General features: G+C 45.0%; 1 protein-coding gene and 1 pseudogene across 9 annotated transcripts in view; one reads left to right on the plus strand and one right to left on the minus strand.

Annotated features, from left to right (window-relative positions):
* Positions 1 to 24,595, minus strand: part of Unc13c (unc-13 homolog C) — a 456,112-nt gene that overhangs the window by 128,352 nt on the left and 303,165 nt on the right. For 7 of the 9 annotated variants that reach the window (XR_015453493.1, XM_087217356.1, XM_087217351.1 and 4 more), the window contains one exon: positions 14,647 to 14,786. Coding sequence is in view for 8 of the 9 variants with exons in the window: in XM_087217356.1 (XP_087073482.1) it covers positions 14,647 to 14,786 (140 nt within the window). In the remaining variant the exon portion in view is untranslated. The remainder of the gene's footprint in view (positions 1 to 14,646; positions 14,787 to 24,595) is intronic. The other 2 variants (XM_087217371.1, XM_087217363.1) reach the window with 1 other exon arrangement.
* Positions 19,583 to 20,705, plus strand: LOC101721743 (BTB/POZ domain-containing adapter for CUL3-mediated RhoA degradation protein 2 pseudogene; annotated as a pseudogene).

Genomic DNA, 24,595 nt, shown 5'->3' on the forward strand with positions numbered 1-24,595 from the left:
CTTAGACAGGAGTGCTGTTTCTTTCTTTTTGCTTACTATTTATGTGGTCCTCTTACTTAGAAATATTACCATGCCCCATGAGATTGTAATAAAATGCAATTTAAGAGCAGAGAAATGAAAGGAGATCTGCGGACACTGGAGTAGCCGAGGCCGGAGACCTCACTTTGCTCCCCAGGACAGAGAAGCTGAGCGAAATCCCTCGAAGAAGTGAACTCTGAGATAAAATTTCCCTCAAGGCTTTCCCGACGGGTGCCAGTGAGTGCTCACCACGCTGGCATTGTCCTAGGCTAATGCGTTTCCTAAAGGTTCCTATGGGTTTATACCCAATTACAGCTGTTACCATAAAAGGTTCTGAACTTTTTACTGTTTTTGAGTAATTGTGCTGCACATTCTTGTAACCAGTCCCAGAGTAATCACTGAAACTTCAGAAATGTTTGGGTTTGACTGAGGACGAGCGGGGAACCTTGCTCGGCGGATATTCACCTTATAATCGATGCTCACATCCGCCCACCTTTCCTGGACGTGCAGCTCCGAGAGTCACCTTCCCCGCCTCACTTCCCTGTCAGCTGCAGCCTGTTGATAAGAATGGAGTGGACGTCACCTCAGGTCCACCTGGGATGGGGCTGAGCACCGAGCTGGGAGCAGGCTTAGAACAGCGCCTGGGTACAGTTCCCCACCACGAGGAGGTGTGACAGTTTGAACATAAATACTCAGGCCTAGGCATTCGAGCAAGCATGACAAACCTCGAAATATCCAGGGTCAATGTTTTCTTTCCTCGGTGATCTGCAGTCATAGAAGTAGAAGGTGGAAATTTTTCAAAGCGTCAGAATAAGGACATTTCTTAGTGAGGGTTCTCAGAGCAGCACTGTGCCTGTAGGAAAGCGTCCGTACTCCCCTTATAGTAATACAGTGCTTGGGGGTCTGCAGAAAACCACCGATCTATTTTTCAAATTCAAACTGGCTCAGTTAACAGCAGTCAAATCTTTCAGAAGTGCTCCTTTCCTCTTCTCCTGTGCTTCAGTGTGGGGCAGCTCTTGTACAGGTGTGTGGGTTTCCTGGCCTCTGTCCCCGGCGATGAGCCCTGGGTCGGCAGGACGGATCACTCCTAAGAACGACACCGAGAGCTCATCCTGAACCCGACTCATGCAGCGACACATGCAGAGACCTCACTGTGACTGTTGGAATGTCCCTGTCACCCCACATCATCCCAGCCACAGCTGTGCTGCTCTGGAAGGATCAGGTGACTGCAGATAATTCCAGGCACTTTTTGCAAGGATACCTTGATGACAGCAGAGCAAGCTCAACTGCCTGGCTGTGATCAGGAGGAACCCGAGAAAAGGTGCACTCAGCTTAGCAGGGAGCGGCAGCCCTGGAGTGGGTTCCTCTGGAGTGAGGGCAGCTGTGGGGGACGGGGGCGCACCCTGCTGTTCCCCTTCCCTGTACCCTTCCTCCCTTCCCACTTCCTCCTCTTCCTTCAGCTCCCTGCATCTTCCGGCTTCTGTTCATGTTTCCTTGGACGAGTCACAACGTTGGGTCACTTGCTTCTGCTGACTGTCAGCCTGGACACACGTCTGCTCTCCTTGCCGCCTGTCTTGGTATCTGGATTTCCGAGTGTTCCAGAGAGTGGACCGAGTTTCCTTCCTGTGCAAGATCACCTCATGCCGCTGCCTCCTCAGGGTCTGTGCGGTGGGGATTTGGGCCCAGAGCAACCTGGGGTGTGGGGCTCGGGGCCGGGCAGCTGCAGACCAGATCTATAGACCATGATCGGTGCCCTCTGTCCCTCTCTCCCAGCTAGATCTCAGACTCCAGTGCACTGAGCACTGCCAGCGGGCATCCACCACGTACTTGTTACGTTGAAATGAGGCTGTAAATAAAACGCAACAGAAGCAAGTCCAGCAAGGGATAAAAGGATGGAATAAAAACCTTAGGTTAAAGGTTTTAGCCACCTCTTCCCTAACTTTCCTGTTCTCACTATGCATCAGAATAACCACGTAGACCTAGGTAGTATTTTTCTTTTGAAGTAACGTTCATGAACGTTAAAGCAACTGTAATACTACAAAACCACCACTTTGCAGTTAACAATAAAACAGCAGATGTGGAAATGATTGGATCAATGAAGTCATTCCAGGAAATGCTGATGGAGGAGGTGGCTATAGAGGGCTCTGTGTCCTGCTGGCCAGGCTCGGTGTCCCCACCAGGGACAGGGACCCGACTGTGCCCCAATGTGTCAAAGCCACCCATGAAGAAGCCTTAAAAATACAGAGAACTTGCAGCCAACTGTAGCCCAGGAGAGCACCCAGGGCTTCTGAGCTTGGGGCATCAGTGTCTGTCACTGGTGCCAATTCTGAGGTGACACTATGAAACGTGGACAGGCCCTTGTCAAAAGTGAGCTCTGAAAGGGGCTTGCAGGACACTGTGTCTGAGGTTAAGATAACACAAGAGCATATATGCATATCCAGAAGAGCACCACGCTTGGGGCCGCTCAGTGTCACGTGCCCTACCCTCTGTTCTACAATCCCTGTACTCCTTATTCGCTGAGCACTTTTGTAACAATTTTTAAATAGAAAAGTAAGGAAGCTGCAGCGCAGGCAAAGGAAGCAATAGCTTTAATACTGAGCATCGTCATTTCCAAAGGAGAAAGAACAACCTAGCTCAAAGTTGCTCAACCCAACCTTCCTCGCCAGCCCAAGTGAAATAGGCGACCTCTCAAAATATAAAAATTGAAAATAATGCTCTGCTTCCTCCCACCGCCCTGAGAAAATAAAAGCAGCAAACTTCTTTGCAAATGAGACAGCAGATCCTTTAAAATCGGTCCGTTTTCTACTCAACGCAGTAGCCACTTCCCGGTATGGGTGCCTCACACAGAGAAAATTCAGTGAGGTTCCAGCCCTCACAGAGGAAGTGAAAATGAAGCACAGACAGACTGGGCACGCAAGTGAGATGGCGGAACTGAGACATCTGCTCTGCTTCGGTCAGAACTGCAAGGTGACCGGCAGGTCACGACTGTGAGGAGAGGTGGGGTCGCTCAGCTCCTAGGGAACCCCACGGATGCCCACACAGGGTGCCGTCGCGATAGGGTCCCCCGCACAGGACGCTCCAGCCCCAGGGAACTGAGCCCCTCTTGGGCCGCGCACCTCCTGCCTAACTCCCACGCCACGTCCGCATCGCAAGTGCGTGCGCCCCTCTTCCTCACGCTCCGCTGCACACAGATCTCTCCACTAATCCTCCCGACGTTTCCCTGTGCTGACCCAACTCTCTGTGAGCTACAAGGCCCTCTACTTTCTCATGGATTGCTGATACAGTTACCTGAAAGTTACCTCTGCCAACAGAAACAACAGTGAAAAAGAAATCAGTTCAAAACAAATGTAACAAAATCAAAAGCTGTCTTTTTCTCAAGACACCAATAAAATTCGTAAATATCAGTCAGTTGGGCAAGAAAAAAAAGAAGACACAAAATATTACAGTAAGGAACAGAGAAGGGAAATCATTTCAGATTTTAGAGAATTAAAGGAATATAATACAAGGTGTGGAGTGGAGGCACAGGCCTATAACCGCAGCGCTCTGGGAGGCTGAGGTGGGAGGATTCCAGGTTCGAGCCCAGCCTGGGCAATTTAACAAGACCTTGTCTTCCATTAAAAAACCAGAAGCCCAAAATCAAACAGAAGCAAACACTGACAACAATAAAAACAAAACAAAAATCCCCAAACCAAAAGGTGCTGGGGATGTCCTTCAATGTCCAGGATCAGTGCCCAGTGACTCTCCTGGTGGGGGTGGGAGGAGGAAGAAGCAGAGAAGGAGAGAGAGAGAGAGAATGAATGAATGACAGGAGAAATCACATTACGGGAGATTTGACCACTGGGATTAAATGGAAAAATTCCTTGAATAACAAACTGCAAACCTTAAGGAAGAACAAATAGGTACCGCTACAAAACTCTTAGATTTTTAGATAGAATAGTTCTTTATCTACTAAAGAAATTACTATTTTAGTTAAAAAACTTCCTACAAATAAAATTCCAGGCCCAGTCAACTTTTCTGGTAAATTCTATAGAACTCCCCAAAAAGAAAAATTCCAATTCTATAAATACCTTTCTAGATAATCAAAATGGGGAGGGGGCACTTCTCAAATGAGCAAATAAAGACATAATTACACTGATATAAAAACCAGAAAATAATATTTTAAGAAAAGACAACAGTACACTAATATCCTCATGAACATAGGAGCAGAGTCTTGACAGAATTGTATCAAATAAAATCCAATCAATATAGAGCAAGGATGACACAGCAAGACCATGTGGCATTTGTCCCAGGATGCAAAGTTGGTTTAAAACTTAAAAGTCAGTGAGTTCAGTTCACCACACTGATACACTTGAAAGCAAAATCATGTAATTACTCTCACATAAGAACCGATGTTTGACAAAACAAAATGCTAATTCATAAAAAAAAATCCAGAATAATAGGAAGATAACAGGACTTCCTCGCTTTGATGAGAAATTATCTGTGGAAATCCTCCCATGGACATCAGATTTAATGGTGGGCTGTGGCATGCTTTCCCCATGAGGCTGGGAATAAAGCAAGGGTATCTACCCTCTCCAGTCTTGGTCAACATTATACCTGAGATTCAGAACCACAGTGAGACAAGAAAAAGAGTAAAATACATCCAGCTTGGAAAGAAATGAATAAAGGTGTTTTTATTTTAGGCAAGATCATTTATCTAAATAATCCTAAGGAATCCACAAAAAGAAGTAAATTGAGAAAGGCTGGTGATACAAGAGGAATATATAAAAATTGCATTTTATATTACCAACAATGGGAAACTGAAATAAAAATATACTTTTCAATAGCTATGAAAATATCAAATACTGAGAAACAAGTTTGACAAATGATGTGCCAGACTCATTTACTAAAATGACATGTATGGCCTTAAGAAATAAAGACCATAATAAATGGAGATATCTGGTATATTTGGAAGATTTAATATTTTTATGTTTTCAATTTTCCCCAAATTGATGTATATATTCAGTACAATTCCAATCAAAACTTCATCAGGATTTGTCTTGTAGAAAGTGACAAACAAATTGAAAATTTAAATGGAATTGCAAAGAAATTAGAATAGCCAAATGGGTTTTAAAAATATAAACAAAAGTTGATAAGCTTATACTATACTGTTTCAGGGCATATTATAAACTACTTCACTGGAGAAGTGTGGGTAATGACAAATATATAGATAAACAGAACAGAGTAGAGAGAATAGGTTAGACTACTATATAAGGTACTAAAAAAATTCAGTAAAGATAATGTTTTCAACAAGTAGAGTGGACAATTTTGTTAACCAAATATAAGTAAACTAAAGAACTTTAAAATCTCCTGCCATACCACATGCAAAAAATTAACCTGAAATGAGTCATGGGCTTCAACATAAGACATTAGGAATAAAACTGGTACCGCAAGTTGTCTGTGGGTCTTGCAAAGATTTGTTACATAGAACATGAAAAAGCCAAACTGTAAAAGAAACCAATCCACTACTCCATCAAAATACACACATGCACACAAGTACACACACATACATGCATGAACATGCACTCTTCAGCAGGCACAAATAAAATAAAAAAGGTTAGAAATGAGAAGGAAATATTACAATATTGTATCTGACAACAGATCTTTATGTAGAATATATAAAGAACTACTGTGACTCAGTGAGATGAACATCCCAATCTGAAAATGAGAAAGAATATAAATAAAGCATCATCAAAAATTGCAAATAATGGGGCCGGGGATTTAGCTCAGTGGTTCTGCCACCTGCCTCACAAGCGCAAGATCCCGAGTTCAATCCCCAGTAAAAAAAAAAAAAGTTGCACATAAGACCACTGCGAGCACCTCAGAGCAGAGCCCCCCCCCCCAGCACTAAGGAGGTGAGCCACACAGGTGCCAGCAGTGCGCACACACACACACACACACACACACACACACATACACACCCCGTTGAAATGAGAAGACACATAAACAAGTCTCCAAACCAGACTCCCAGATCACCTAAAGCAACCCCAAAGGGAAACGAGATGGAACAATCCGATACTCATTCACCTGGACTCTCTGAACTGGCAACAAAAGAGGATCTGGGAAAAATGAAATCAGAAATAATTTCTAAGGTAACAGGAGAGATTGTGCTCCTAGTGCAAGACATGATTAATAAATCTAGAGAGGAGCTGAGGAACATGATGGAATCCCAACATAAGAAACAAATGGAATCCATAAAACAGATGCAAATAGATTTCCAGGAGAAGAAAAACTCCATCGAAAGTCTACACAGCAGAATGAACCAATGTGAGGACAGAATTTCAGATATAGAAGATAAGATTGCAATTAGTGACCAAGAAAAGAAAAATTGCTTTAAAATTGTAAGGGAACATGAGAAATCAATCCAGCAGCTGCTAGATGATGCAAAGAAGAATAACATAAGACTGATTGGAGTCAATGAAGAAACAGGAGAGAGTAGAGATGACATAAAAAAACTGTTCACAGAAGGGATGACAGAAAACTTCCCAAGTAGGGGAAAAGAACTTGACATACAGATGAGTGAGGCATATAGGAATCCAACTAGCCGTGATCAAAAATATCTACACATAGGCATATAATAGTTAAGATTTGAGAAACACAACAGAAGAACAAAATTCTACAAGCAGTGAGATAAAAGAAACAAATCACATCCAAAGGAAAGCCCATCAGAATCACAGCAGACTTCTCAATGCAAATCCTCAAGGCAAGAAGAGCTTGGAGTGACATATTTCAAGCCCTAAAAGAAAACAGCCTCCAACCCAGATTGATGTACCCTACAAAATTATCTTTCAAAATTGATGGAGAAATAAGATACTTTCATGACAAAGAGCACCATAGGATATTGATGAATACCAAACCAGCACTCCAACAAATTTTAGACAATATCCTAGGAAAAGACAATGAGGATCACAATCCCAGGAAGCCCAGCAGAATGAATCCATCAGGCTCAATAAGAAATTAAAAGCAAAGGGGGAGAATCCAACAAACAGAAAACGTCATGACAATGATAAATCAATATATATCAGTTATAACCACCAATGTTAATGGTCTCAATTCACCAATCCAAAGAAATAGACTGGCAGAATGGGTCAAGAAGCAAGATCCAACAACATGCTGCATACAAGAAACACACTTAATTCAAAAAGAAACTCATAGAATGAAAGTTAAAGGGTGGAAAACAATATTGCATGTGACAGGAGCCTGAAAAAAAGCAGGAGTACCTATCCTCTTTGCAGATCAAGTGGATTTCAAACCAAAACTGATTAAGAGAGACAAAGAAGGACAATACATCCTTGTAAAGGGAACAATCGAAGAGGAAGAGATGACAATCATAAATATATATGTACCAAACACTAGTGTGCCCAACTATATAAAATACTAACGGACATGAAAAATCAAATAAGCACTAATACAATAGTAGTGGTGGACTTCAATACCCCACTGTCACAAATAGATAGATCAAATAGACAAACAACAAACAACAAACAACAAAATACTAGAACTCAATCAAACTCTTGAACAAATGAACTTAACAGATGTTTACAGAGTGTTCCACCCCACAAAATCAGAATACACATTCTTTTCAGCTGCACACAGGTCAGTCTCCAAAATAGACCACATACTTGCTCACAGAGTATGTTTAAGTAAGTGCAAAGGAATTAAAGTTATCCCCTGTATATTATCAGACCACAGTGTGATGAAATTGGAGATCAATAGCAAATGAAACCACAAGAATTTCATAAACACATGGAAATTGAACAACACAGTTCTGAATGACCAATGGGTCACAGACGAAATTAAAGAAGAAATCAGACAATTCCTTCAATTAAATGACAATGCCAATAAAACATATCAGAATCTACGGGACACAATGAAAGCAGTCTTACGAGGGAAATTCATAGCAGTGAATACACATATTAGGAAAACAGAGTGAGCCCAATTAAACAACCTGATGCTGAACCTCAAGCTTCTAGAAAAAGAAGAGCAGGACAAACTCAAAGCTCATACAAGGGAGGAAATTATAAAGATCAGAGGAGAAATCAATGCAATGGAAACTAAGAGAACGATACAAAAAATCAATGAAGCCAAGAGTTGGTTCTTCAAAAGAATAAACAAAATTGACAAACCCTTAGCCAACCTTATCAGAAAAAGGAAAGATGTGGTGTTGGGCCAGGGATTTAGCTCAGTGGTTCCGGCACCTGGCTCCCAAGAGCAAGGACCTGAGTTTGATCCCTGCTACCAAAAAAAAAAAATAAAAAAAAAAGGAAAGAAAAGGCCCAAATCCACGTAATTAGGAATGAAAAGGGTAAAATTACAGCACACCCAGCAGAAATCCAGAGGATCATCAATACCTACTTCCCGAACCTATATGCCAATAAGATGGAAAACACAGAAGAAATGGACAGATTCCTAGACATGTGATTTACCAAAGTTGAATGAAAAAGACCTAAAAATTCTAAATGACCCAATATCAATCAATGAAATTGAAAACATAATTAAAAACTTACCAACTAAGAAAAGCCTGGGTCTTGATTGCTTCACTGCTGAATTCTACAAGACATTTAAAGAGGAACTAATGCCACTACTGTTTAAACTCTTCAATGAAATTGAAAAGGAAGCAATACTCCTGAATTCATTCCTGGAAGCAAGCATCACCTTGATCCCCAAAGCAGAGAAAGACCCAACCAAAAAAGAAAACTATAGCCCAATCTCACTAATGAACATAGATGCAAAAATCCTTAATAAGATACTGGCAAGTAGAATGTAGAAGATCATCAAGAAGATCATTCACCCTGACCAAGTGGGATTCATCCCAGGGATGCAGGGATGGTCCAACATAGGCAAATCAATCAATGTAATACACTATATCAATAGAGCCAAGGACAAAAACCATATGATCATCTCAATAGATGCAGGAAAAGCATTTGACAAAATCCAACATGCATTTATGATAAAAACCCTACAAAAAATTGGAATAGATGGTCTCTACTTCAACCTGATAAAAGCCATCTATGAAAAACCAACAGCCAATATCACACTAAATGGTCAAAAACTGAAATCCTTCACACTAAAATCAGGAACAAGACAAGGATGTCCACTGTCACCACTCCTGTTCAATATAGTTTTGTAACCATTAGCCATGTCAATTAGACAAGAGAAAGAAATAAAAGGAATAAAGATAGGAAATGAACAAGTCAAATTGTCATTATTTGCAGATGACATAATACTCTATATAGAAGACCCCAAGAACTCCACCAAAAGTCTTCTAGAGTTAATAACAAAATTTAGTGAAGTAGCTGGATACAAGGTCAACACACAAAAATCAATAGCTTTCCTCTACATGAACAATAGACTCACTGAGAGAGAAACATGGCAAACAATTCCTTTCACAGTAGCATCCAAAAAACTGAAATACCTAGGAATCAACCTAACAAAATAAATCAAAGAACTCTTCTCTGAAAACTATAGCACTCTGAAAAGAGAGATTGAAGATGATATCAGAAAATGGAAAGACATCCCTTGCTCCTGGGTAGGAAGGATCAACATAGTGAAAATGGCCATACTTCCAAAACTGCTACATAGATTCAGTGCAATTCCAATTGAAATTCCAGCATCATACTTCACAGAACTGGAGAAAACAAACCAAAAATTCATTTGGAACAAGAAGAGACCTAGAATAGCATAAACAATTGTAGGCAACAGAGCCGTGGCAGGGGGCATCACAATCTCCAACTTGAAACTACACTACAAAGCTACTATGACAAAAACAGCATGGTACTGGCAAAGAAACAGACCTGAGGACCAGTGGAACAGATTAGAAGATGCAGAAACAACTCCAGACACACTCAGCCACCTCATCTTCGATAAAGGAGCCAAACACCCTCACTGGAGGAAAGATAGCCTCTTTATTAAATGGTGCTGGAAAAATTGAATTTCAACTTGCCAAAGATTAAGACTAGACCTATATCTCTCACCATGCACTAAACTAAAATTGAAATGGATTCAAGATCCAAATGTTAAAACAGAAATGCTGAACTGGCTGGGAGAGAGATTAGGAAGAGCTCTTGAAGACATTGGTGTAGGAAAAGATTTTATGAACAAAACCTCAGTTGCCTGTGAACTAGCACAAACAATCAACAAGTGGGATCTCTTATTATTAAAAAGCTTCTGCACAGTAAGAGAAACCACCAACAGTATGAAGAAACAACCCACAATGTGGGAAAACTTGTCACCAGCTGTCCCTCAGACAAATGTCTACTATCTAGAATCTATAAAGAACTTTAAAATTAGACCTCCCAAATTTAAAGACCCAATCCAAAAATGGGCATCTGAAATGAACAGACATTTCTTACATGAAGAAGTAGGAATAGCAAATAAACATATGAAACAATGTTCAATATCACTGGTCATTTGAGAGATGTAGACGAAAGCAACACTGAGATTCCACCTCACCACAGAAAGAATGGCTGCTATCATGAAATCAACCAATAACAAATGCTGGTGGGGCTGTGGGGAAAGAGGAACCCTGATCCACTGCTGGTGGGAGTGTAGACTGTGCAACCACTGTGGAAATCAATATGGAGATACCTCAAAGAACTAGGACCAGAAGTCCCATTTGACCCAGCTATTCCCCAGGTGTATATCTTCCCCCCAAAATTAAAAGAGTCATATGACAGCGATATATGTACACCCATGTTCATAGCAGCACAATTTGTAATAGCTAAAGCTTGGAAACAGCCCAATTGCCCAACAACTGGGGACTGGATAAAGAAAATGTGGTTTTTTAATATAATAGTGTCCTACTCAGCCATAAAAAACAAGAAATTAAAGACATTTATAGCTAAATGGATGCACATTGAGGTGATACTCTTAAGTGAAATAAATAGGACACACGTGTAAATACCGAATAGTTTCTCTGTGTGAGAAATTGAAAGTATAAATAAGGACTAAAAGGTATAATAGATAATGTGAAATAGGAAGAAAAGGGGGAAAGGGGAAGGAAGTGGGAGGGCTAGGGGAAAGGATAGAAGGGAATGGAATTAATACGAGAAAATGGAAAAATGGAAACAAAGTCTTTGTAAATAGGGAGGGTTGGAGGGGTTGAAGGGAGGGCAGGGGAAGGGGTAAAAATAAGAACCAAGAGAGATTATGTAAAGTTGCAAATTTCCAATGATGAATGTCATTGTATTGTATACCTAAAATGTACCAATAAAATTAATTTTAAAATTGCAAATAAACATGTGAAAAGGTGATCAATTTCATTAGGATTCAAAAAAGTGAAAGTTAAAGTCATGAGTTATGACTATCTTATGCTGCATCTTTCAGAATGGCTAACGTTAAGACCTTAACCACACTAAGTGGTGGCAAGATAGAGCCAACTTGGCAAGCACTTTGACAATTCTGGGAAACACTAAGAACGTATCTACTACACAAGCCAAGAGAGATGAAAGCCTATGCTATCAAAGACTTGTTAAAATACATCCACAGCAATTTAAGTTTAAAAAATTCCAAGTTCTCTTTAGCAGACAAATGGATAAAAATATTTTGTATATCCATACAAATGAATATTATTCAGAAAGTAAGGTCACCAATAACATGAATCAATCTCAAAATAGTTACATGAAAGAAGTCAGACATGGAAGTGCCTAACCTGGCTGCTGTCTCAGTTGTGCACAAAAGGGCAAAGCAACCTGACAGCAAGGATGACCGAGTATGCGGGAAAGGATGTAGACATAAAGTAAACGTACAAAGATTTAGACATCATCCAAAAAATGTGAAATTATGCTGGTACAATAAAAACGAGATTAAATTAACACAAAAAGTGCATATGATGTATAATTACATTTATATATACGCTAACATTTCCCAAGTAATGTACAGTACCAGACACAGCTAAGTGGTTGCCTGGCAGGGGGGTGGTTAGAGGCCCTTGGAAATCTCTGGAGGGATGGATTTCTTCACTGTCGGGATTGTGGTGATGCATTTTTAGCGGGATTCATATGTCAAAACCAATCAAATTACATACTTGAAATATGTGTAGTTACATTGAATTCAATTATACTTTAATAAACTAGAGAGGCATCTACATCTAAACCTATATTGTGCTTAAATTTTTTCAGTTTCTGCAAAATTTCTACAAGCATCCAGAAAGCTGCTCCATCAAAAACATCTCCTGAAGTTGAGAACACGGTGCTCAAAGAAACACTGTGGTCTGTAATCAAATCCACAGTGTAGGGACAGAGGGCACAGGGACTCACTACACATAAGGGTCAACTTCATTCATTCATTCATTCATGCATTCATTCAACAGATGCTGACCATGACTTCTCAGGCATGATAACAGAAACTTCTTTCTACACATTATTTATACCAATACTACTAAATTACATTGAAAGATATTTTAAAGTGTCTTATATTTTTAAATCATTCATTCACACGCCATTGCTGCAAAGTAAAACCCAAACTTGTTTTAGCTAATGTGTCCCTCCAGGTTGGCCTGTGTCTGATACACTGGCGTCCAGGGACACCAGAAGCGTCCTTCATCAAGGCTGCTGACCTCTCTGCCCTCCAGATTTCCCGACTCCAGATTTAGGACAGGGACCAGGTCTGCACACCCAGCAGCATCCAGGCACCTGACCCTGCGGTGGGCAGCACTTCCTCCCCGAGGGGCAGCTCAGCCCTGGTGGCCAGTGTGGTGGGAGAGGCCTGATGTGGTGCTACGCTGTGCACCAAGAACACACCGCGGCCCCCAGTGTGGAACGAACTGAATGACTTCACCGAGCAGAGAGGCTACTGCATGCTGAACAGCTGAGCCAGCGCACTCGGGTCAGCTCCCACACAGACACCTCTGGCGGAGCACCAAGCGTTCACAGAAACAGGTGGCTCCGAGCTCCAGCAGGAAAACAAAATTAAAAGGCAAAACAAGGACGTTCCTTTCCTCTCCATATGCCAGCGCTCATGCTGCACTTGGCAGGTTTAATTTAGGGCACAATTTTACACTTATTTTGTCATAACCTACTGTATACACTCCACTTACTACAATAGTCCCCAAAAGCCAAATAAAATCGTTGTATATCTTCTGTGCTATATGATTAAAAATAAACCTGGCATTTTAATTTATTCAATGACTTTCTAGTGCTGCTCACATCCCTGATTTATTTTCTGGTCATATCCTGGCTTATGATACTTGGTAAATACAAGGGGTTTCTTGGATGAAAAACAAATCCCTCCCACAGACTTCTAATCTGCAGATGTTTGTTTCCCTTCAGCCCTTGTTTATCAAAGGCCTGTCCCCCCTTGCAGGCAGCAGGCAGTCCTGACCCGGAAGGAAGTTATTGGTCTCCCCTCTCTAGACCCTGCTCTGTCCCGAGCATGCTGCACAGAGTAAGCTAGAAAGCAACGCTGCTCCACAGAGCTGCGGAGGCGAGGCCGGGCGAGAGGGTGCCTAGGAGCCCGCCACCCAGTCCCGAGGGAGGAGCAAAGTCTCAGAAGGGAGCTGAGAAGGCAGAAGTCAGGGCTGCAGGACAGGAACGGAGCGGTGCAGCTGTGCGGCCGGAAGGACGCAGGAAACCGAGTGAAGGCAAAGCTGTGCCCCGGGCTGTGAGTGTGAACTGGGGAAGACCCAGAGGGGGTCCTCGGCACCAAGAGGCTGAGACCCTCGGAGGGTGCTGCGCTCTTCCCGGAACCTTGTCAGCATGAACCTTGTCTTGGCCAATGGTGAGCAAGGAATAACAAAGCCGGGTCACGGGAAGTGGACCCCTGCACTGTTCACCTTCGCCCCGTCACCTTTCCCTGGCTGTCCAGCCAGGCTCAGGGGCCCAGACGCGGCAGGACCCGCCCCCAAGGGCCCCGCTGCTGGTCAGCAGCACCCGGAAACTTAGCACAGATCTGGAGCTGGGAAACCCGCTCGGAAAAATCCTCACTTCACACAGGAGAAAACTGAGAGCCAGGGAATCAGTCTTGAGGCCTCACAGCTAATGGCCCTTTGAGAAGATGATGTTTTTGAACACCTTTTCAGAACAGCCCTGATTGAATCTATCTACCCAATCTCGCGGCATAGAATTGAGATGATTCTTTGCCAAAATGGACTTGTTCTGCTAAATATTGCATTAACTTTGTTATATCCAATATGCACAACTATTTTAACACACAGTTTTTTGGGGTAAATATTATTAAAAAACATAATGGAATGTGCATAATTCTTGCTTTTCAACATTCTTTTCACTTTGCGGGAGGGTACTTGATTTTTCTTTAAGACAACAAGACCATTATAGAAGGGAGAAGAGGAAAAGAGAAACAGATTCTATCAAGTAAAAATCAAATCTTGGGAATACTTGTGTCCGTGTCCAAACAATCAAACTCTATGGGACTCAAATTAAAAATTCATAATATAGGGGCTGGGGATTTAGCTCAGTGGTTCTGCCACCTGCCCTGCAAGTGGCCAGGACCCGAGTTTGATCCCCAGAACCCCCCCCAAAATCATAATATATAGGAATTGATACTTACTGATCTAAACCCTCTGTGCCCTGCAGCTTCAGAGTACATATCTAACTCTAGTGGCATAACACATTCATCTCCAGACACTGCACTTACTGGTTCAGGGCAGGTGTATAGGCAGCTTTGTCTTCATCAATGATCGTCACCATCAGCGTGATCAGCTGGGGCCAGAAGTCCAAGTTCCTGGAAGTCGGACCCTGATCTTCTTGAGGGATGTCCTGCTGCTTACTCTGCTCCTGGGGGTGGGACATGCAAAAGAAGAGGCAAATGGAGGCCTTGAGTCTTGTGGAGGGCCAGTGGGAGGATCGGAGAAAATGATTAAGGGCCAATCCTGGATCACGGGAGACAAAGCCATTAAACTGAGCTTCCTTCCTCATGGTTGAAACCCGCAGGCCAAGCCAAGGCCTTGGCTCGTGTTTCTGATCACCCTTCTGTCTGGGTTCCGCCTCTGTCACCCTCTGGCTCTGGTATGGAGACTTCCCTTCCCATGGCTCCTATAACCATGCACTTGGGAATAACATGGAAATGCCCCTCTAATGCGGTGTCTTCCACAGTAAAGGCTGATGATGTGCGTACCTGTGTGCAATCCATCATGCCCAACTGTTGTGTCCAAAGTCGCCCTAGTGTGTCTTAAAGGTGCCTGGCTGCACAGTCAGGGCTACAAAGTTCTGTGATGCACACTTATGCATCATTTGCCTGCAATATTCTCATCCGGTCTACAAATTTTTCTGGTTAACAAAAATTTTGTAAATCGAGCTTTTTCTTTTTTCTTGTTCAAATGAATAACCTTTGAATCTTTCTGAATTTACCACACTACTTGAATCCTCCAAATCTCACTTATAGGAAGAAGAACGTGGCCCGGGATAACCTGAATTTACTTTGATGTGAACAGAGTAAAATAACAATATGGACTATTTCACATACAAATTTCATACTCGACATATGTCTTTCCAAAATGCAGATAAATGATCTCGGTTATTTATTTTGGTGGGTCTTCTTAAAGCACTTCTCTCACATTTACTTTTTAAAATTAGGCAAAAAAATTCAGAGATAATTTCCATTCAAGTATACAAATAAGTGGGAAGTGTGTGGCTTCTATGACTATTTTTTCAAAATCATTAATGAGCCTGTAAGTCCAAGATATCTGAAGACTTGAATTTACGGTGCAGGTAACAGGTTCTGCGGTGATGTGAGATTTGACATGGCTCTGTGGACTGCCACATCTAACTGCCGGGCCTTGTGCTGTGACCACAGGGCCAGTTGCGTGGTTGTCTATGCCAGCCTTCAGGGTGGATCGGGACATGGACCTGTGCTTAGGCGAACCCTCCCAAGCCGGAATGAACTGCGAGCCATGTGCAAAGAGCTGTGAGAGCCTCTCGGGTGTAGCTCCGGAGAACTGTATGGCAGCTTGACGGCCTCAAGGCAGGAAAGGCAGCCTGGAACTCACCCGGCTGGCCAACTGCTGAACCAGATGTTTGTGCTGAAATTTATCTTTATTTTTTAAAGAGGACTTTCTTGCTGCCACATCAGTGTGATTATTAATTCATTATGATAAGCCCATTAGCTTTCTCTCTCTGTGAACGGTGCTTAGCAAGCAACTCCGGCGAGCTGTGAAGGCTGTAAATAAAATCAGCTCCGATGGTCACTGTCATTAACCACGAGAAGGGAATGCAGTCAAACACCGTGTCGCACCTACTGCTAGTCCAAATTAAGAGAAAGGAAATTACTATAAATGCATGTCTCACTGCATCTCCATCCTCGGTCTGCAGAGAGGGTGCAGAGGAAGGTGGTGCAACTGAATGTGCCATTGCCCCAAGCCCCCGTGGTATCACGGTGCCCGCTATGCTGCCCCTCTCCGACACCACACCAGAGGCAGCTGGGTGCAGCGTCTGGCATCCAGGTCTGTGTCAGGAGAAGCCACGGACTCCTAGCAGACCACTGCAGCTAGAGCAGTGGCCCTACTTTATAGAATAGACTCCATGCTCAAGAGGCGGCTGCAAGCATGTAGTACATTATTCACTCAGCTTCTAAGTTACAATGTATCTAAGCAACAGTCTACTGTGTAACCTATGACCTTCTAAATACCTGGCCTTATGACCAGAAAAACTAAGGATTGAATGGCAGCAGTAGGTAAATGAGGCTAATAAAACTGCACTCATTTATGGGACTTCTGTTGAGTTACTCTTTTCATAAGAAAATATAGCAATTATAAACGCACTAATAAATGAAATTATTATATGTTGGAAAAGTATGGCTTAGTAGATCAATTGTAATTAGATTGATTAGTAATATTAGTGGCTAAAATTACTTTGGCACTAGATTGTTGAAAGAGACTTGAGAGAAAGTGTGGGAGTGGATAATAGGGAGAGGTGGCCAGGGTGCAGATCAGCTGAAGAAGCGCCAAGGGTCACGTTTGCATGTACCTCACTGCAGAAAAGCAGATGTGACTCACGCTACACTGTCACGATGTCAAGTAAGAAAATGTCAGCTGGTGTGGTGGCTGACCACTGTAATACCAGCACTCTGAGAGGCTGAGGCAGGACAGTGGAGATGAGCTCATCTTAGTGGCTCAGTACTTAGAGAGACCTCCTCAACATAAACATAGTAATAGCAATAATAAAAATGTAATAGTAATAAAGGCTGGGAATCTGGATTTAGATCAATACAGTCTCTGATTCAATACCCAGTACATAACAAAGAGAAAATACAGCCTATCCCATCCAGAAAACATTGATATACAGAGAGAATCGTTGCATGCAAAGCAGAAAGTATTAAAATAACAGACCGTGATTCCATGCGAATGGGACTAATGCGATGGCGTGGAAAGTGGCATGCACATTTGTGCTCCATGAGCATGCTCGTGTGCAGCCCTCCCTCTAAGGGGCTGCGGAGAACCCCCAGGGGGCAGAGGAAACAGACGTGCATGCTGGGGCAGCGTCCGGGTGAAAGGCCTGTGACAAAGCGTCTCTCACGTTAGTTCGAGTGGATGTGTGTAACACACACACACACATATGATTTAAGACAACATTAGCTTAAACAAAGGTCAAATGGTACAGCCTTGACTATGCAGCAGAGCGCTGCTCTGCCTCGCGGACAGGCAGGGTGGAGCCATTCGTGGGAAAGCAGACGCTTGAGACTGTAAGGTCCAGCGAGATTATCACACGGCCTCTCTTACGTGAGAAACCCAGAGCATGAACAGGCAGCAAGATCGAGGCTGGGTCGCAGGCAGGGGACGCAGATGTTTCCGGAGACGGGGAGGAGAGTCTGAGAGCCTCTGCCGGGCGGGGCGTCAGCTCGTTTACCGGTGACCTGGGGGCCCTGCCGCGGAGCCCGGAGCCGGCGTGAAAGGCGTCCTCTCAGAGACAGAGACGGTGCCCTGCAGCGGGCACGGGGCTCACCCCGGCTCTGCCCGAGCAGCCACCTGCAAGCTCACCACCCTGAAGTATGGCGTGGCTGGCTGCTAAAGTGCACGCATCACGCGCCTGGGGAGAGCAGCGACTGCACGCCCACCCTGCTGTCCAGGACTGGTGCCTGCATTGCCCACCACCGAGCCCTTGGCTGCTTGTTAAGAAATCGGTTGACCTCGGCCCGGCTGCAGACCCGCTGAGGCCAGGTGACCGTCATGGCCAGGGAATGGACCAACGCACTCGGCCAGGCCAGGAGAGGCCTCAGGAAGCACCCCGCACTGACTGGCATTAATTCCACTGCAATCGGCCCCATGTTTAAGATGAAGACTGATAGTTTCTCCTGGAAGCCAGGATAAGTCACAGTTTTGCTAGATTTTGCATTCCATGACAACGAAAGGCTCCAATTTTACTTTTCTATTGGACAGATTTCTGACTACACACCCTTCTCCTGTCTTGAGAGGAGACAGAGAGACTTACTAAGTATTCATAAGGTATCCCTTCCGGCTGGCCAGACTCCAGCGCTGGATCCTTTCATAAAATATTAACATTTGGTATTCTCAAACATCCTACTGTTACTAACTGATAACCAAAGATGAGCAACTAGACATCTTAAATAAGAGTAATTATTCCAAACTAAAACACTGATCTGGCTAGGAAAAAGGGGAATTTCTATAAAATAGAACATTTCACGTTCAGCCAGTTGTGGTGGCACACACCTGTAATCCCAGTGCTGAGAGGCTGAGACAGGAAGATCTTGAATTTGCCTGCTTGGTCTACATAGTGAGACCCTGTCTCAAAACAAACAAACAAACAAACAAACAGGAATATTTCACTTTTATTACAGCAAATTATTCCAGACTACTTACTAGATTTTTTCAGCTTCAATAAGTCACATGTATCCTGACATTTAAATGGCCAAAAGTGTTTGGACAGTTTAAGTGCTTTCTAACAACTCTAAATGGTTCCTTGAACTTGAAAAGGCTATACCTGGGTAAGTAAGATTTACATAATTATAAAATATCACTGTAAAATGTGGGCTTTTAAAGGTATAAATTATGTAATAGCATGGTGACCATTTATCTGGGCGGAGTCTGTAATCCCAGCATTCCTGGAGGCTGAGACAGGACAACTGCTAGTTTGAGCCTAGCCTGGGGCAATTTAGAGACTTAGTCATTATCCTGTCTCAAAATAAAAATAAGTAAAAAAGGTCAGGGATATAGCTCAGTGCCAAGGCTCTGGGTTCAATGCCTGATGCTAAAATAAATAAATAAATAAACCTAAGATTACAAATTTAGGAGTTAAAATGCGTTACATGCATACAACAACTCCACACAAGGAAATGTAGACATTATGTACTGCAAACGCACACTAATAAATGTAAACACATTTAAAAATAAATTTGGGAGTTGCAGTCTCAAAATGAGAGGATAGGGTGGGAGAAACTTTGGGCATTCTGCCCCCGCCTCCAGATTAAGTGTTATGTATGATGGGCCTTGTAGTCTCGGTTTCCCGGGTAGGCAGGGCTGGACCGCTCCTTTGGGAGGAGGCGGGTGCAGGAAGTGACCTCACAGCCCAGGATCTCGGACCGGCTGGCGGCCATGGGCCTGCAGCGGCAGAGTCCGCTTGCCACTCAGCTGAAAGCAGAGGAGCCCCAGGGGACGTGTTGAGAGTATGAGGCTCTGGCCTCCACTGTGGCCTCACTTGTGATCACTTCCACCACAGTGGAGCCTTCCAAGCCCACCTCCTGCCGGGTGGTGATCTATCTGCAGCGGGAGATGTCTGGGGACACCTGTTTGTGGCCAGCCTCGGGGGCCAAGCCCAAGCTAAGCAGCTTCAAGGGAGGAGGGCTGGGCAATAAGTATGTGCAGCTCAATGTGGGCGGCTCCCTGTACTACACCACTGTGCGGGCACTCACTCGGCACGACACCATGCTGAAGGCCATGTTCAGCGGGCGCATGGAGGTGCTGACCGATAAAGAAGGCTGGATCCTCATACGCCGATGTGGAAAGCACTTTGGCACCATTTTGAATTACCTCCGAGATGACACCATAACCCTCCCTCAAAACCGGCAAGAAATCAAGGAATTGATGGCTGAAGCAAAATATTACCTCATTCAGGGGTTGGTGAACATGTGCCAGACTGCCCTGCAGGACAAGAAGGACTCCTACCAGCCTGTGTGCAACATCCCTATCATCACGTCCCTGAGGGAGGAGGATAGGCTCATTGAATCCTCTACCAAGCCCATGGTGAAGCTGCTGTACAACAGAAGCAACAACAAGTACTCCTACACCAGCAACTCTGACGACAACCTGCTAAAAAACATCGAGCTATTTGATAAGCTGTCCCTGCGCTTCAGTGGCTGAGTGCTCTTCATCAAGGACGTCATCGGTGACGAAATCTGCTGCTGGTCCTTTTATGGCCAGGGCCATAAGCTGGCAGAGGTGTGCTGCACCTCCATCATGTATGCCACAGAGAAGAAGCAGACCAAGGTGGAATTCCCAGAGGCCAGAATCTATGAGGAGACACTCAACGTCCTACTTTATGAGACCCCTCGAGTTCCTGACAACTCTTTATTGGAAGCCACAAGCCGGAGCCGAAGCTAGGCTTCCCCCAGTGAAGATGAGGAGACCTTTGAACTTCAGGACCGAGTGCGCCGCATCCATGTCAAGCACTATAGCACTTACGATGACCGGCAACTTGGCCACCAGTCTGCCCATCGAGACTGACAAGACCCTCAGGGAGTCCAGGCACAGGAGGCCCTGTCTCCCATCCTGTCGCGACTCACCCCATCAGCCACCCCACACTGCTGCTGGCTGGGTGTCTTGCTCCAGCACCCAAAGGCATGACAGGCCTTGCCTGGGAGGTCAGAGGGCCTTGGCCGTGTTCCCTTGTCCTGGCCCCAAGCACTTCCAGATGCATCTCCCGTTCTGCAAGACAAGGAGCTGCTTCTGCTCTGGGGTGAATGGACTGACCTCCCACCTCCTGCTAAGAACATTCCCTCAGGCCCTTTTCTGAGTGTCTCCTTCCTCAGTTAAGGCCCATGGGGAGTTTTACTCTGGGAGGAAGGCAGCTTTTGGTGCTGTGGAAGCCCAGATTTTTGCAGAAGGGGGCTTCTTTTTTCCTAAGGTGTTTAAGCACAGGTTTGATGTCTTTGTTTTTTTTTCAATAATCTAGGGAATTAATAGTTTTAAATCTAATAAAGGGCCTGGACATCTCTGCTATCCCTGCAGAGTGCCAGGGCCCTGTGTAAGCCAGACCCTTCGGCCCTTCTTGATGCCTTTGGGATCTGTCTTTAAAGCACTTTGTACTGTTATTCAGGAAGTCTGTAATTTGCCCTGACCCATGTCTTTTTCTGATCCTAATCCCCTCCTGAAGAATCAATCTGAAGGAGGGGATAAAGAGGAAGCAATAAAAAAACCCTCAAAACCAGCCAGTTTGGCTTTGCCAGCCTGGCCAGCCAGCCCAGAGAGCATCAAGAAAGGAAGGAGGCAAAAGCTGGGACCTGTGGTGTTAATAGCATCCTGTGAGAAAAGACATCTCACCCCCATAGCTTAGAGGGACTAGCAGGATTTTTCTTTTTAATTCTAGTCCTTGAGGGCATGCTGTTCTCACATACCATAAAGCCAGAGGCTGGCATAGAAGCCTGGAGCTAGGCACCTGGAAGGCTACAAAGCCTGTGGACACTGCACAGGGCGGCCTGTGCTCCCAGCTGCCTGCATAGAGATGGCCAAGGCCTGTCTACATGTCTGCCCACCCTGACATCCACATTACTGGTTTGTGTCCTGGCTAGGAAAGGTGGCTGTGCTCAGAGTGTCTCCCAGGGGAGTTCGAGGGCACCGAGTCAGCTCAGGAGGGGCCCCGATGCAGCCAGGCTGGGCCAGGGTTCTGCCTGTGCCTGTGCCTATCCTCTCTCTGCTCTTCTGATTCTTTTAACAAACCAGTCTCGGCCGTGGGGACACGGGGCATCGACAGCTGCGCGTCCCTCTCCTTGGGACAGGGCGGTGTAACCCTGCAGTGCCCTCAGGCCATCTCCTTCCAGGACCCCAATTCCTGACACAGTACCCCTGGCTTCGTGTCTCAGGCTACTTGGCCTCGAGGCTGTGACAAAAGTCAGAGAGGAGGAGACTTGTCTCTAAGGCTTCACAGGCGTGGGGTTGGATCTGCGTTCAGGCCAATTTGTCTCAGTACACAGCGTGGCCTTTAACAACAAAACCCCACTGTTCTTAATAAAAACCCACGCAGGTTTCCTGAGGGTATTTCAGAGTCACCGGCATATTTCTCTTTTTTTTTTTTTTGGTACCGGGATTGAACTCGGGACCTTGCGCTTGCAAGGCAGGCGGCGGAACCACTGAGCCACATCCTGGGCCCTAGGGCCCTACTCACGCATTTCTTCGGCTTGTGTCTCTGTCCTTCTAGGAGCCCTGAAATAATGCAGGGCCCTGACCTTAGCTCTTTTTCAGCCCAGGGCTCCTTCTGAGCTTCCAGAAAGTCGCTGAGATCTTTTCCCCTGGAATTCGCATGAATAGGTTCCCTCTGCCCTTGGGTTTCCACAGGGGCCATGGCCCTGCAAGGGGACCCAGGTCTGAGAGGAAGTGGCCCTGCACCCTGCCAAGAGCTCCGATGAGGCCTGGTGTCCTCTCAGGGGATGAAGAAGCCCATTCAACAGGGCAGAGATGATGAAGCCTCTCTCCAATTGCAAAAGGCCTGAGGGAATGAAGCAGTTGTTGAGAGAGAGGAGACACCTGCCGCTACAGGTGTATTTATTTTCTCCTGCTATGTGCCAGGTCACCCCATTTCGGCAGTGACCCACACCCCTCAGCATCCTCAGTCCCTGCAGTGCAGGGCCCGGCCCCCTGCTTCTTTGCCCGGGTCCCGGGAGGCCAGCATCATGGTTTCTGTGCCTGTTCCCCCACACGAGCTCCCAAGGATGCTGGCAGAACTAATCTCCTCACAGCCGTAGCAGTCACATGAGGCAGACTGCCAAAGCCAGAAGAATATTCTTTCTGGCCTCAAAACAATCCCCAATATTCAGAATATATAAAGAACTAAAAAACAACAACCCAGAAAACCAAACAACTCAATCAAAAGGTGGACAAAGAAAGTGAACACACATTTCTCAAAGGAAATACAAATGGCCAATAAATCCATGAAAAGTGTCCATCATCTCCTGACAGCAGGAATGAGAATCAGCACTCCACTGAGATTCCGAGTCACCCCGTCAGAACAGCTGTCATGGAAAACACTAAAGGCAACTGGTGCCAGCAGGATGTGGGGGAGCAGGGACCCTCCCAGTGGGCGGGTGGGGCTGCAAATTAGCACAAGCACCGTGGAAATCAGCATAGGGATCCCAGAGCTAGATGTGGACACACACCTCATCCAGCCGTGCCACTCCTGGGTGTGCACAGAATTAAGAGCAGCTCACTGTAGTAATACCTGGTGACAGCCCTGTGACAGCGACGTAACTCATGCCAGCTACGCAGCACACACAGCTCAGACACTCGCCCACAGGCGAATGTAGAGAGAACACCATGGAATATTACTGAGCCGTGATGAAGAACAAAATCATGTCATTTGTAGGGAAATGGATAGAACTAGGGAAATAGGCCAGGGTCAGGAAGTTAAATTCCACATATTTTCTCTTACAGGAGAAGTCTAATGAAAGGGCCGGGGATTTAGCCCAGTGGTTCCACTGCCTGCCTGGAAAGCACAAGGTCCTGAGTTTGATCCCTGGTACCAAAAAATAAATAAATAAAAAACAGAAAAAAGAAAGAAAGAAACCTAATGAAGGTGTAAAAAAATCAAGCAGACTGGAAACTAGGAGGGAGACGACTGGGGAAGGGGCCAGAGCGAGGGAGTGGAATGGGAGAGGTGGTAACGCGATAAAAGAGATCCAGATCGGCCAGATGCATTTGCTTCTTTAACAAAGCGAACCTCGCCGTTCTGTGTTACCAACACACACTAAATGTTTTGGAAAACATTTAAAAAAAACCCCAAAAAACAAACAGACAATGATGCATGTTCTATCTTTTAGAATAAACAGACATGAAGTTAACGATTCAAAGAAAATCCCCAGCCCTTTGTAAGGGCCCTGGTTAGGTTGGGCCGTGCGGCCTCTGTTGGTTGGTTCCATCCTGTCAGGCTGGACCCTGCCTGCACCCTTGGGGTGAGCAAGCACTCTCCAAGCGAGTTTAGACTTGGGTTTAGGGTTTGGCCGCGTCCTGTCCTGTGGGTTAGCGGGGAGACACAGGCTCATCCACACTCAGGGAGAAGCCCTGCGCCCCGGGCCAGGGCTCACCGGGTTTCTTCAGAGTGCTGCCAACCACCCCAGCGTAAAACTCGTTTTAACTTTGGTTAAGGGAAAATGATGGAAAAACCTCCCGGTGCATCTGTGCATCATGGCTTAGAAATTTAGAGCAAACATTTCAGTCCACTTAGCCGGGGAGCTGAACAAAACACTGCAGCATGTAAAACACAAACTGCCGTGGGCCCAGCCGGCCCCAGCTGGCTTGGTGTGGCTATTATCCAGTGCCCGTGGTCCCCAGCAGGGAGCGCCTGGGGAGGCCGTAGTGAGCCCTGCCCTGGGTCCTGGATGGCAGATGGGCCGGCAAAGTGACAGCAACTCCTTCGGTGGAGCCTGT

This window comes from Heterocephalus glaber, unplaced genomic scaffold (genome assembly GCF_053883595.1).
Source record: "Heterocephalus glaber isolate CG9 unplaced genomic scaffold, H.glaber_assembly_v1.0 deba00000122, whole genome shotgun sequence".
NCBI classification, from domain to species: Eukaryota; Metazoa; Chordata; class Mammalia; order Rodentia; family Bathyergidae; genus Heterocephalus; species Heterocephalus glaber.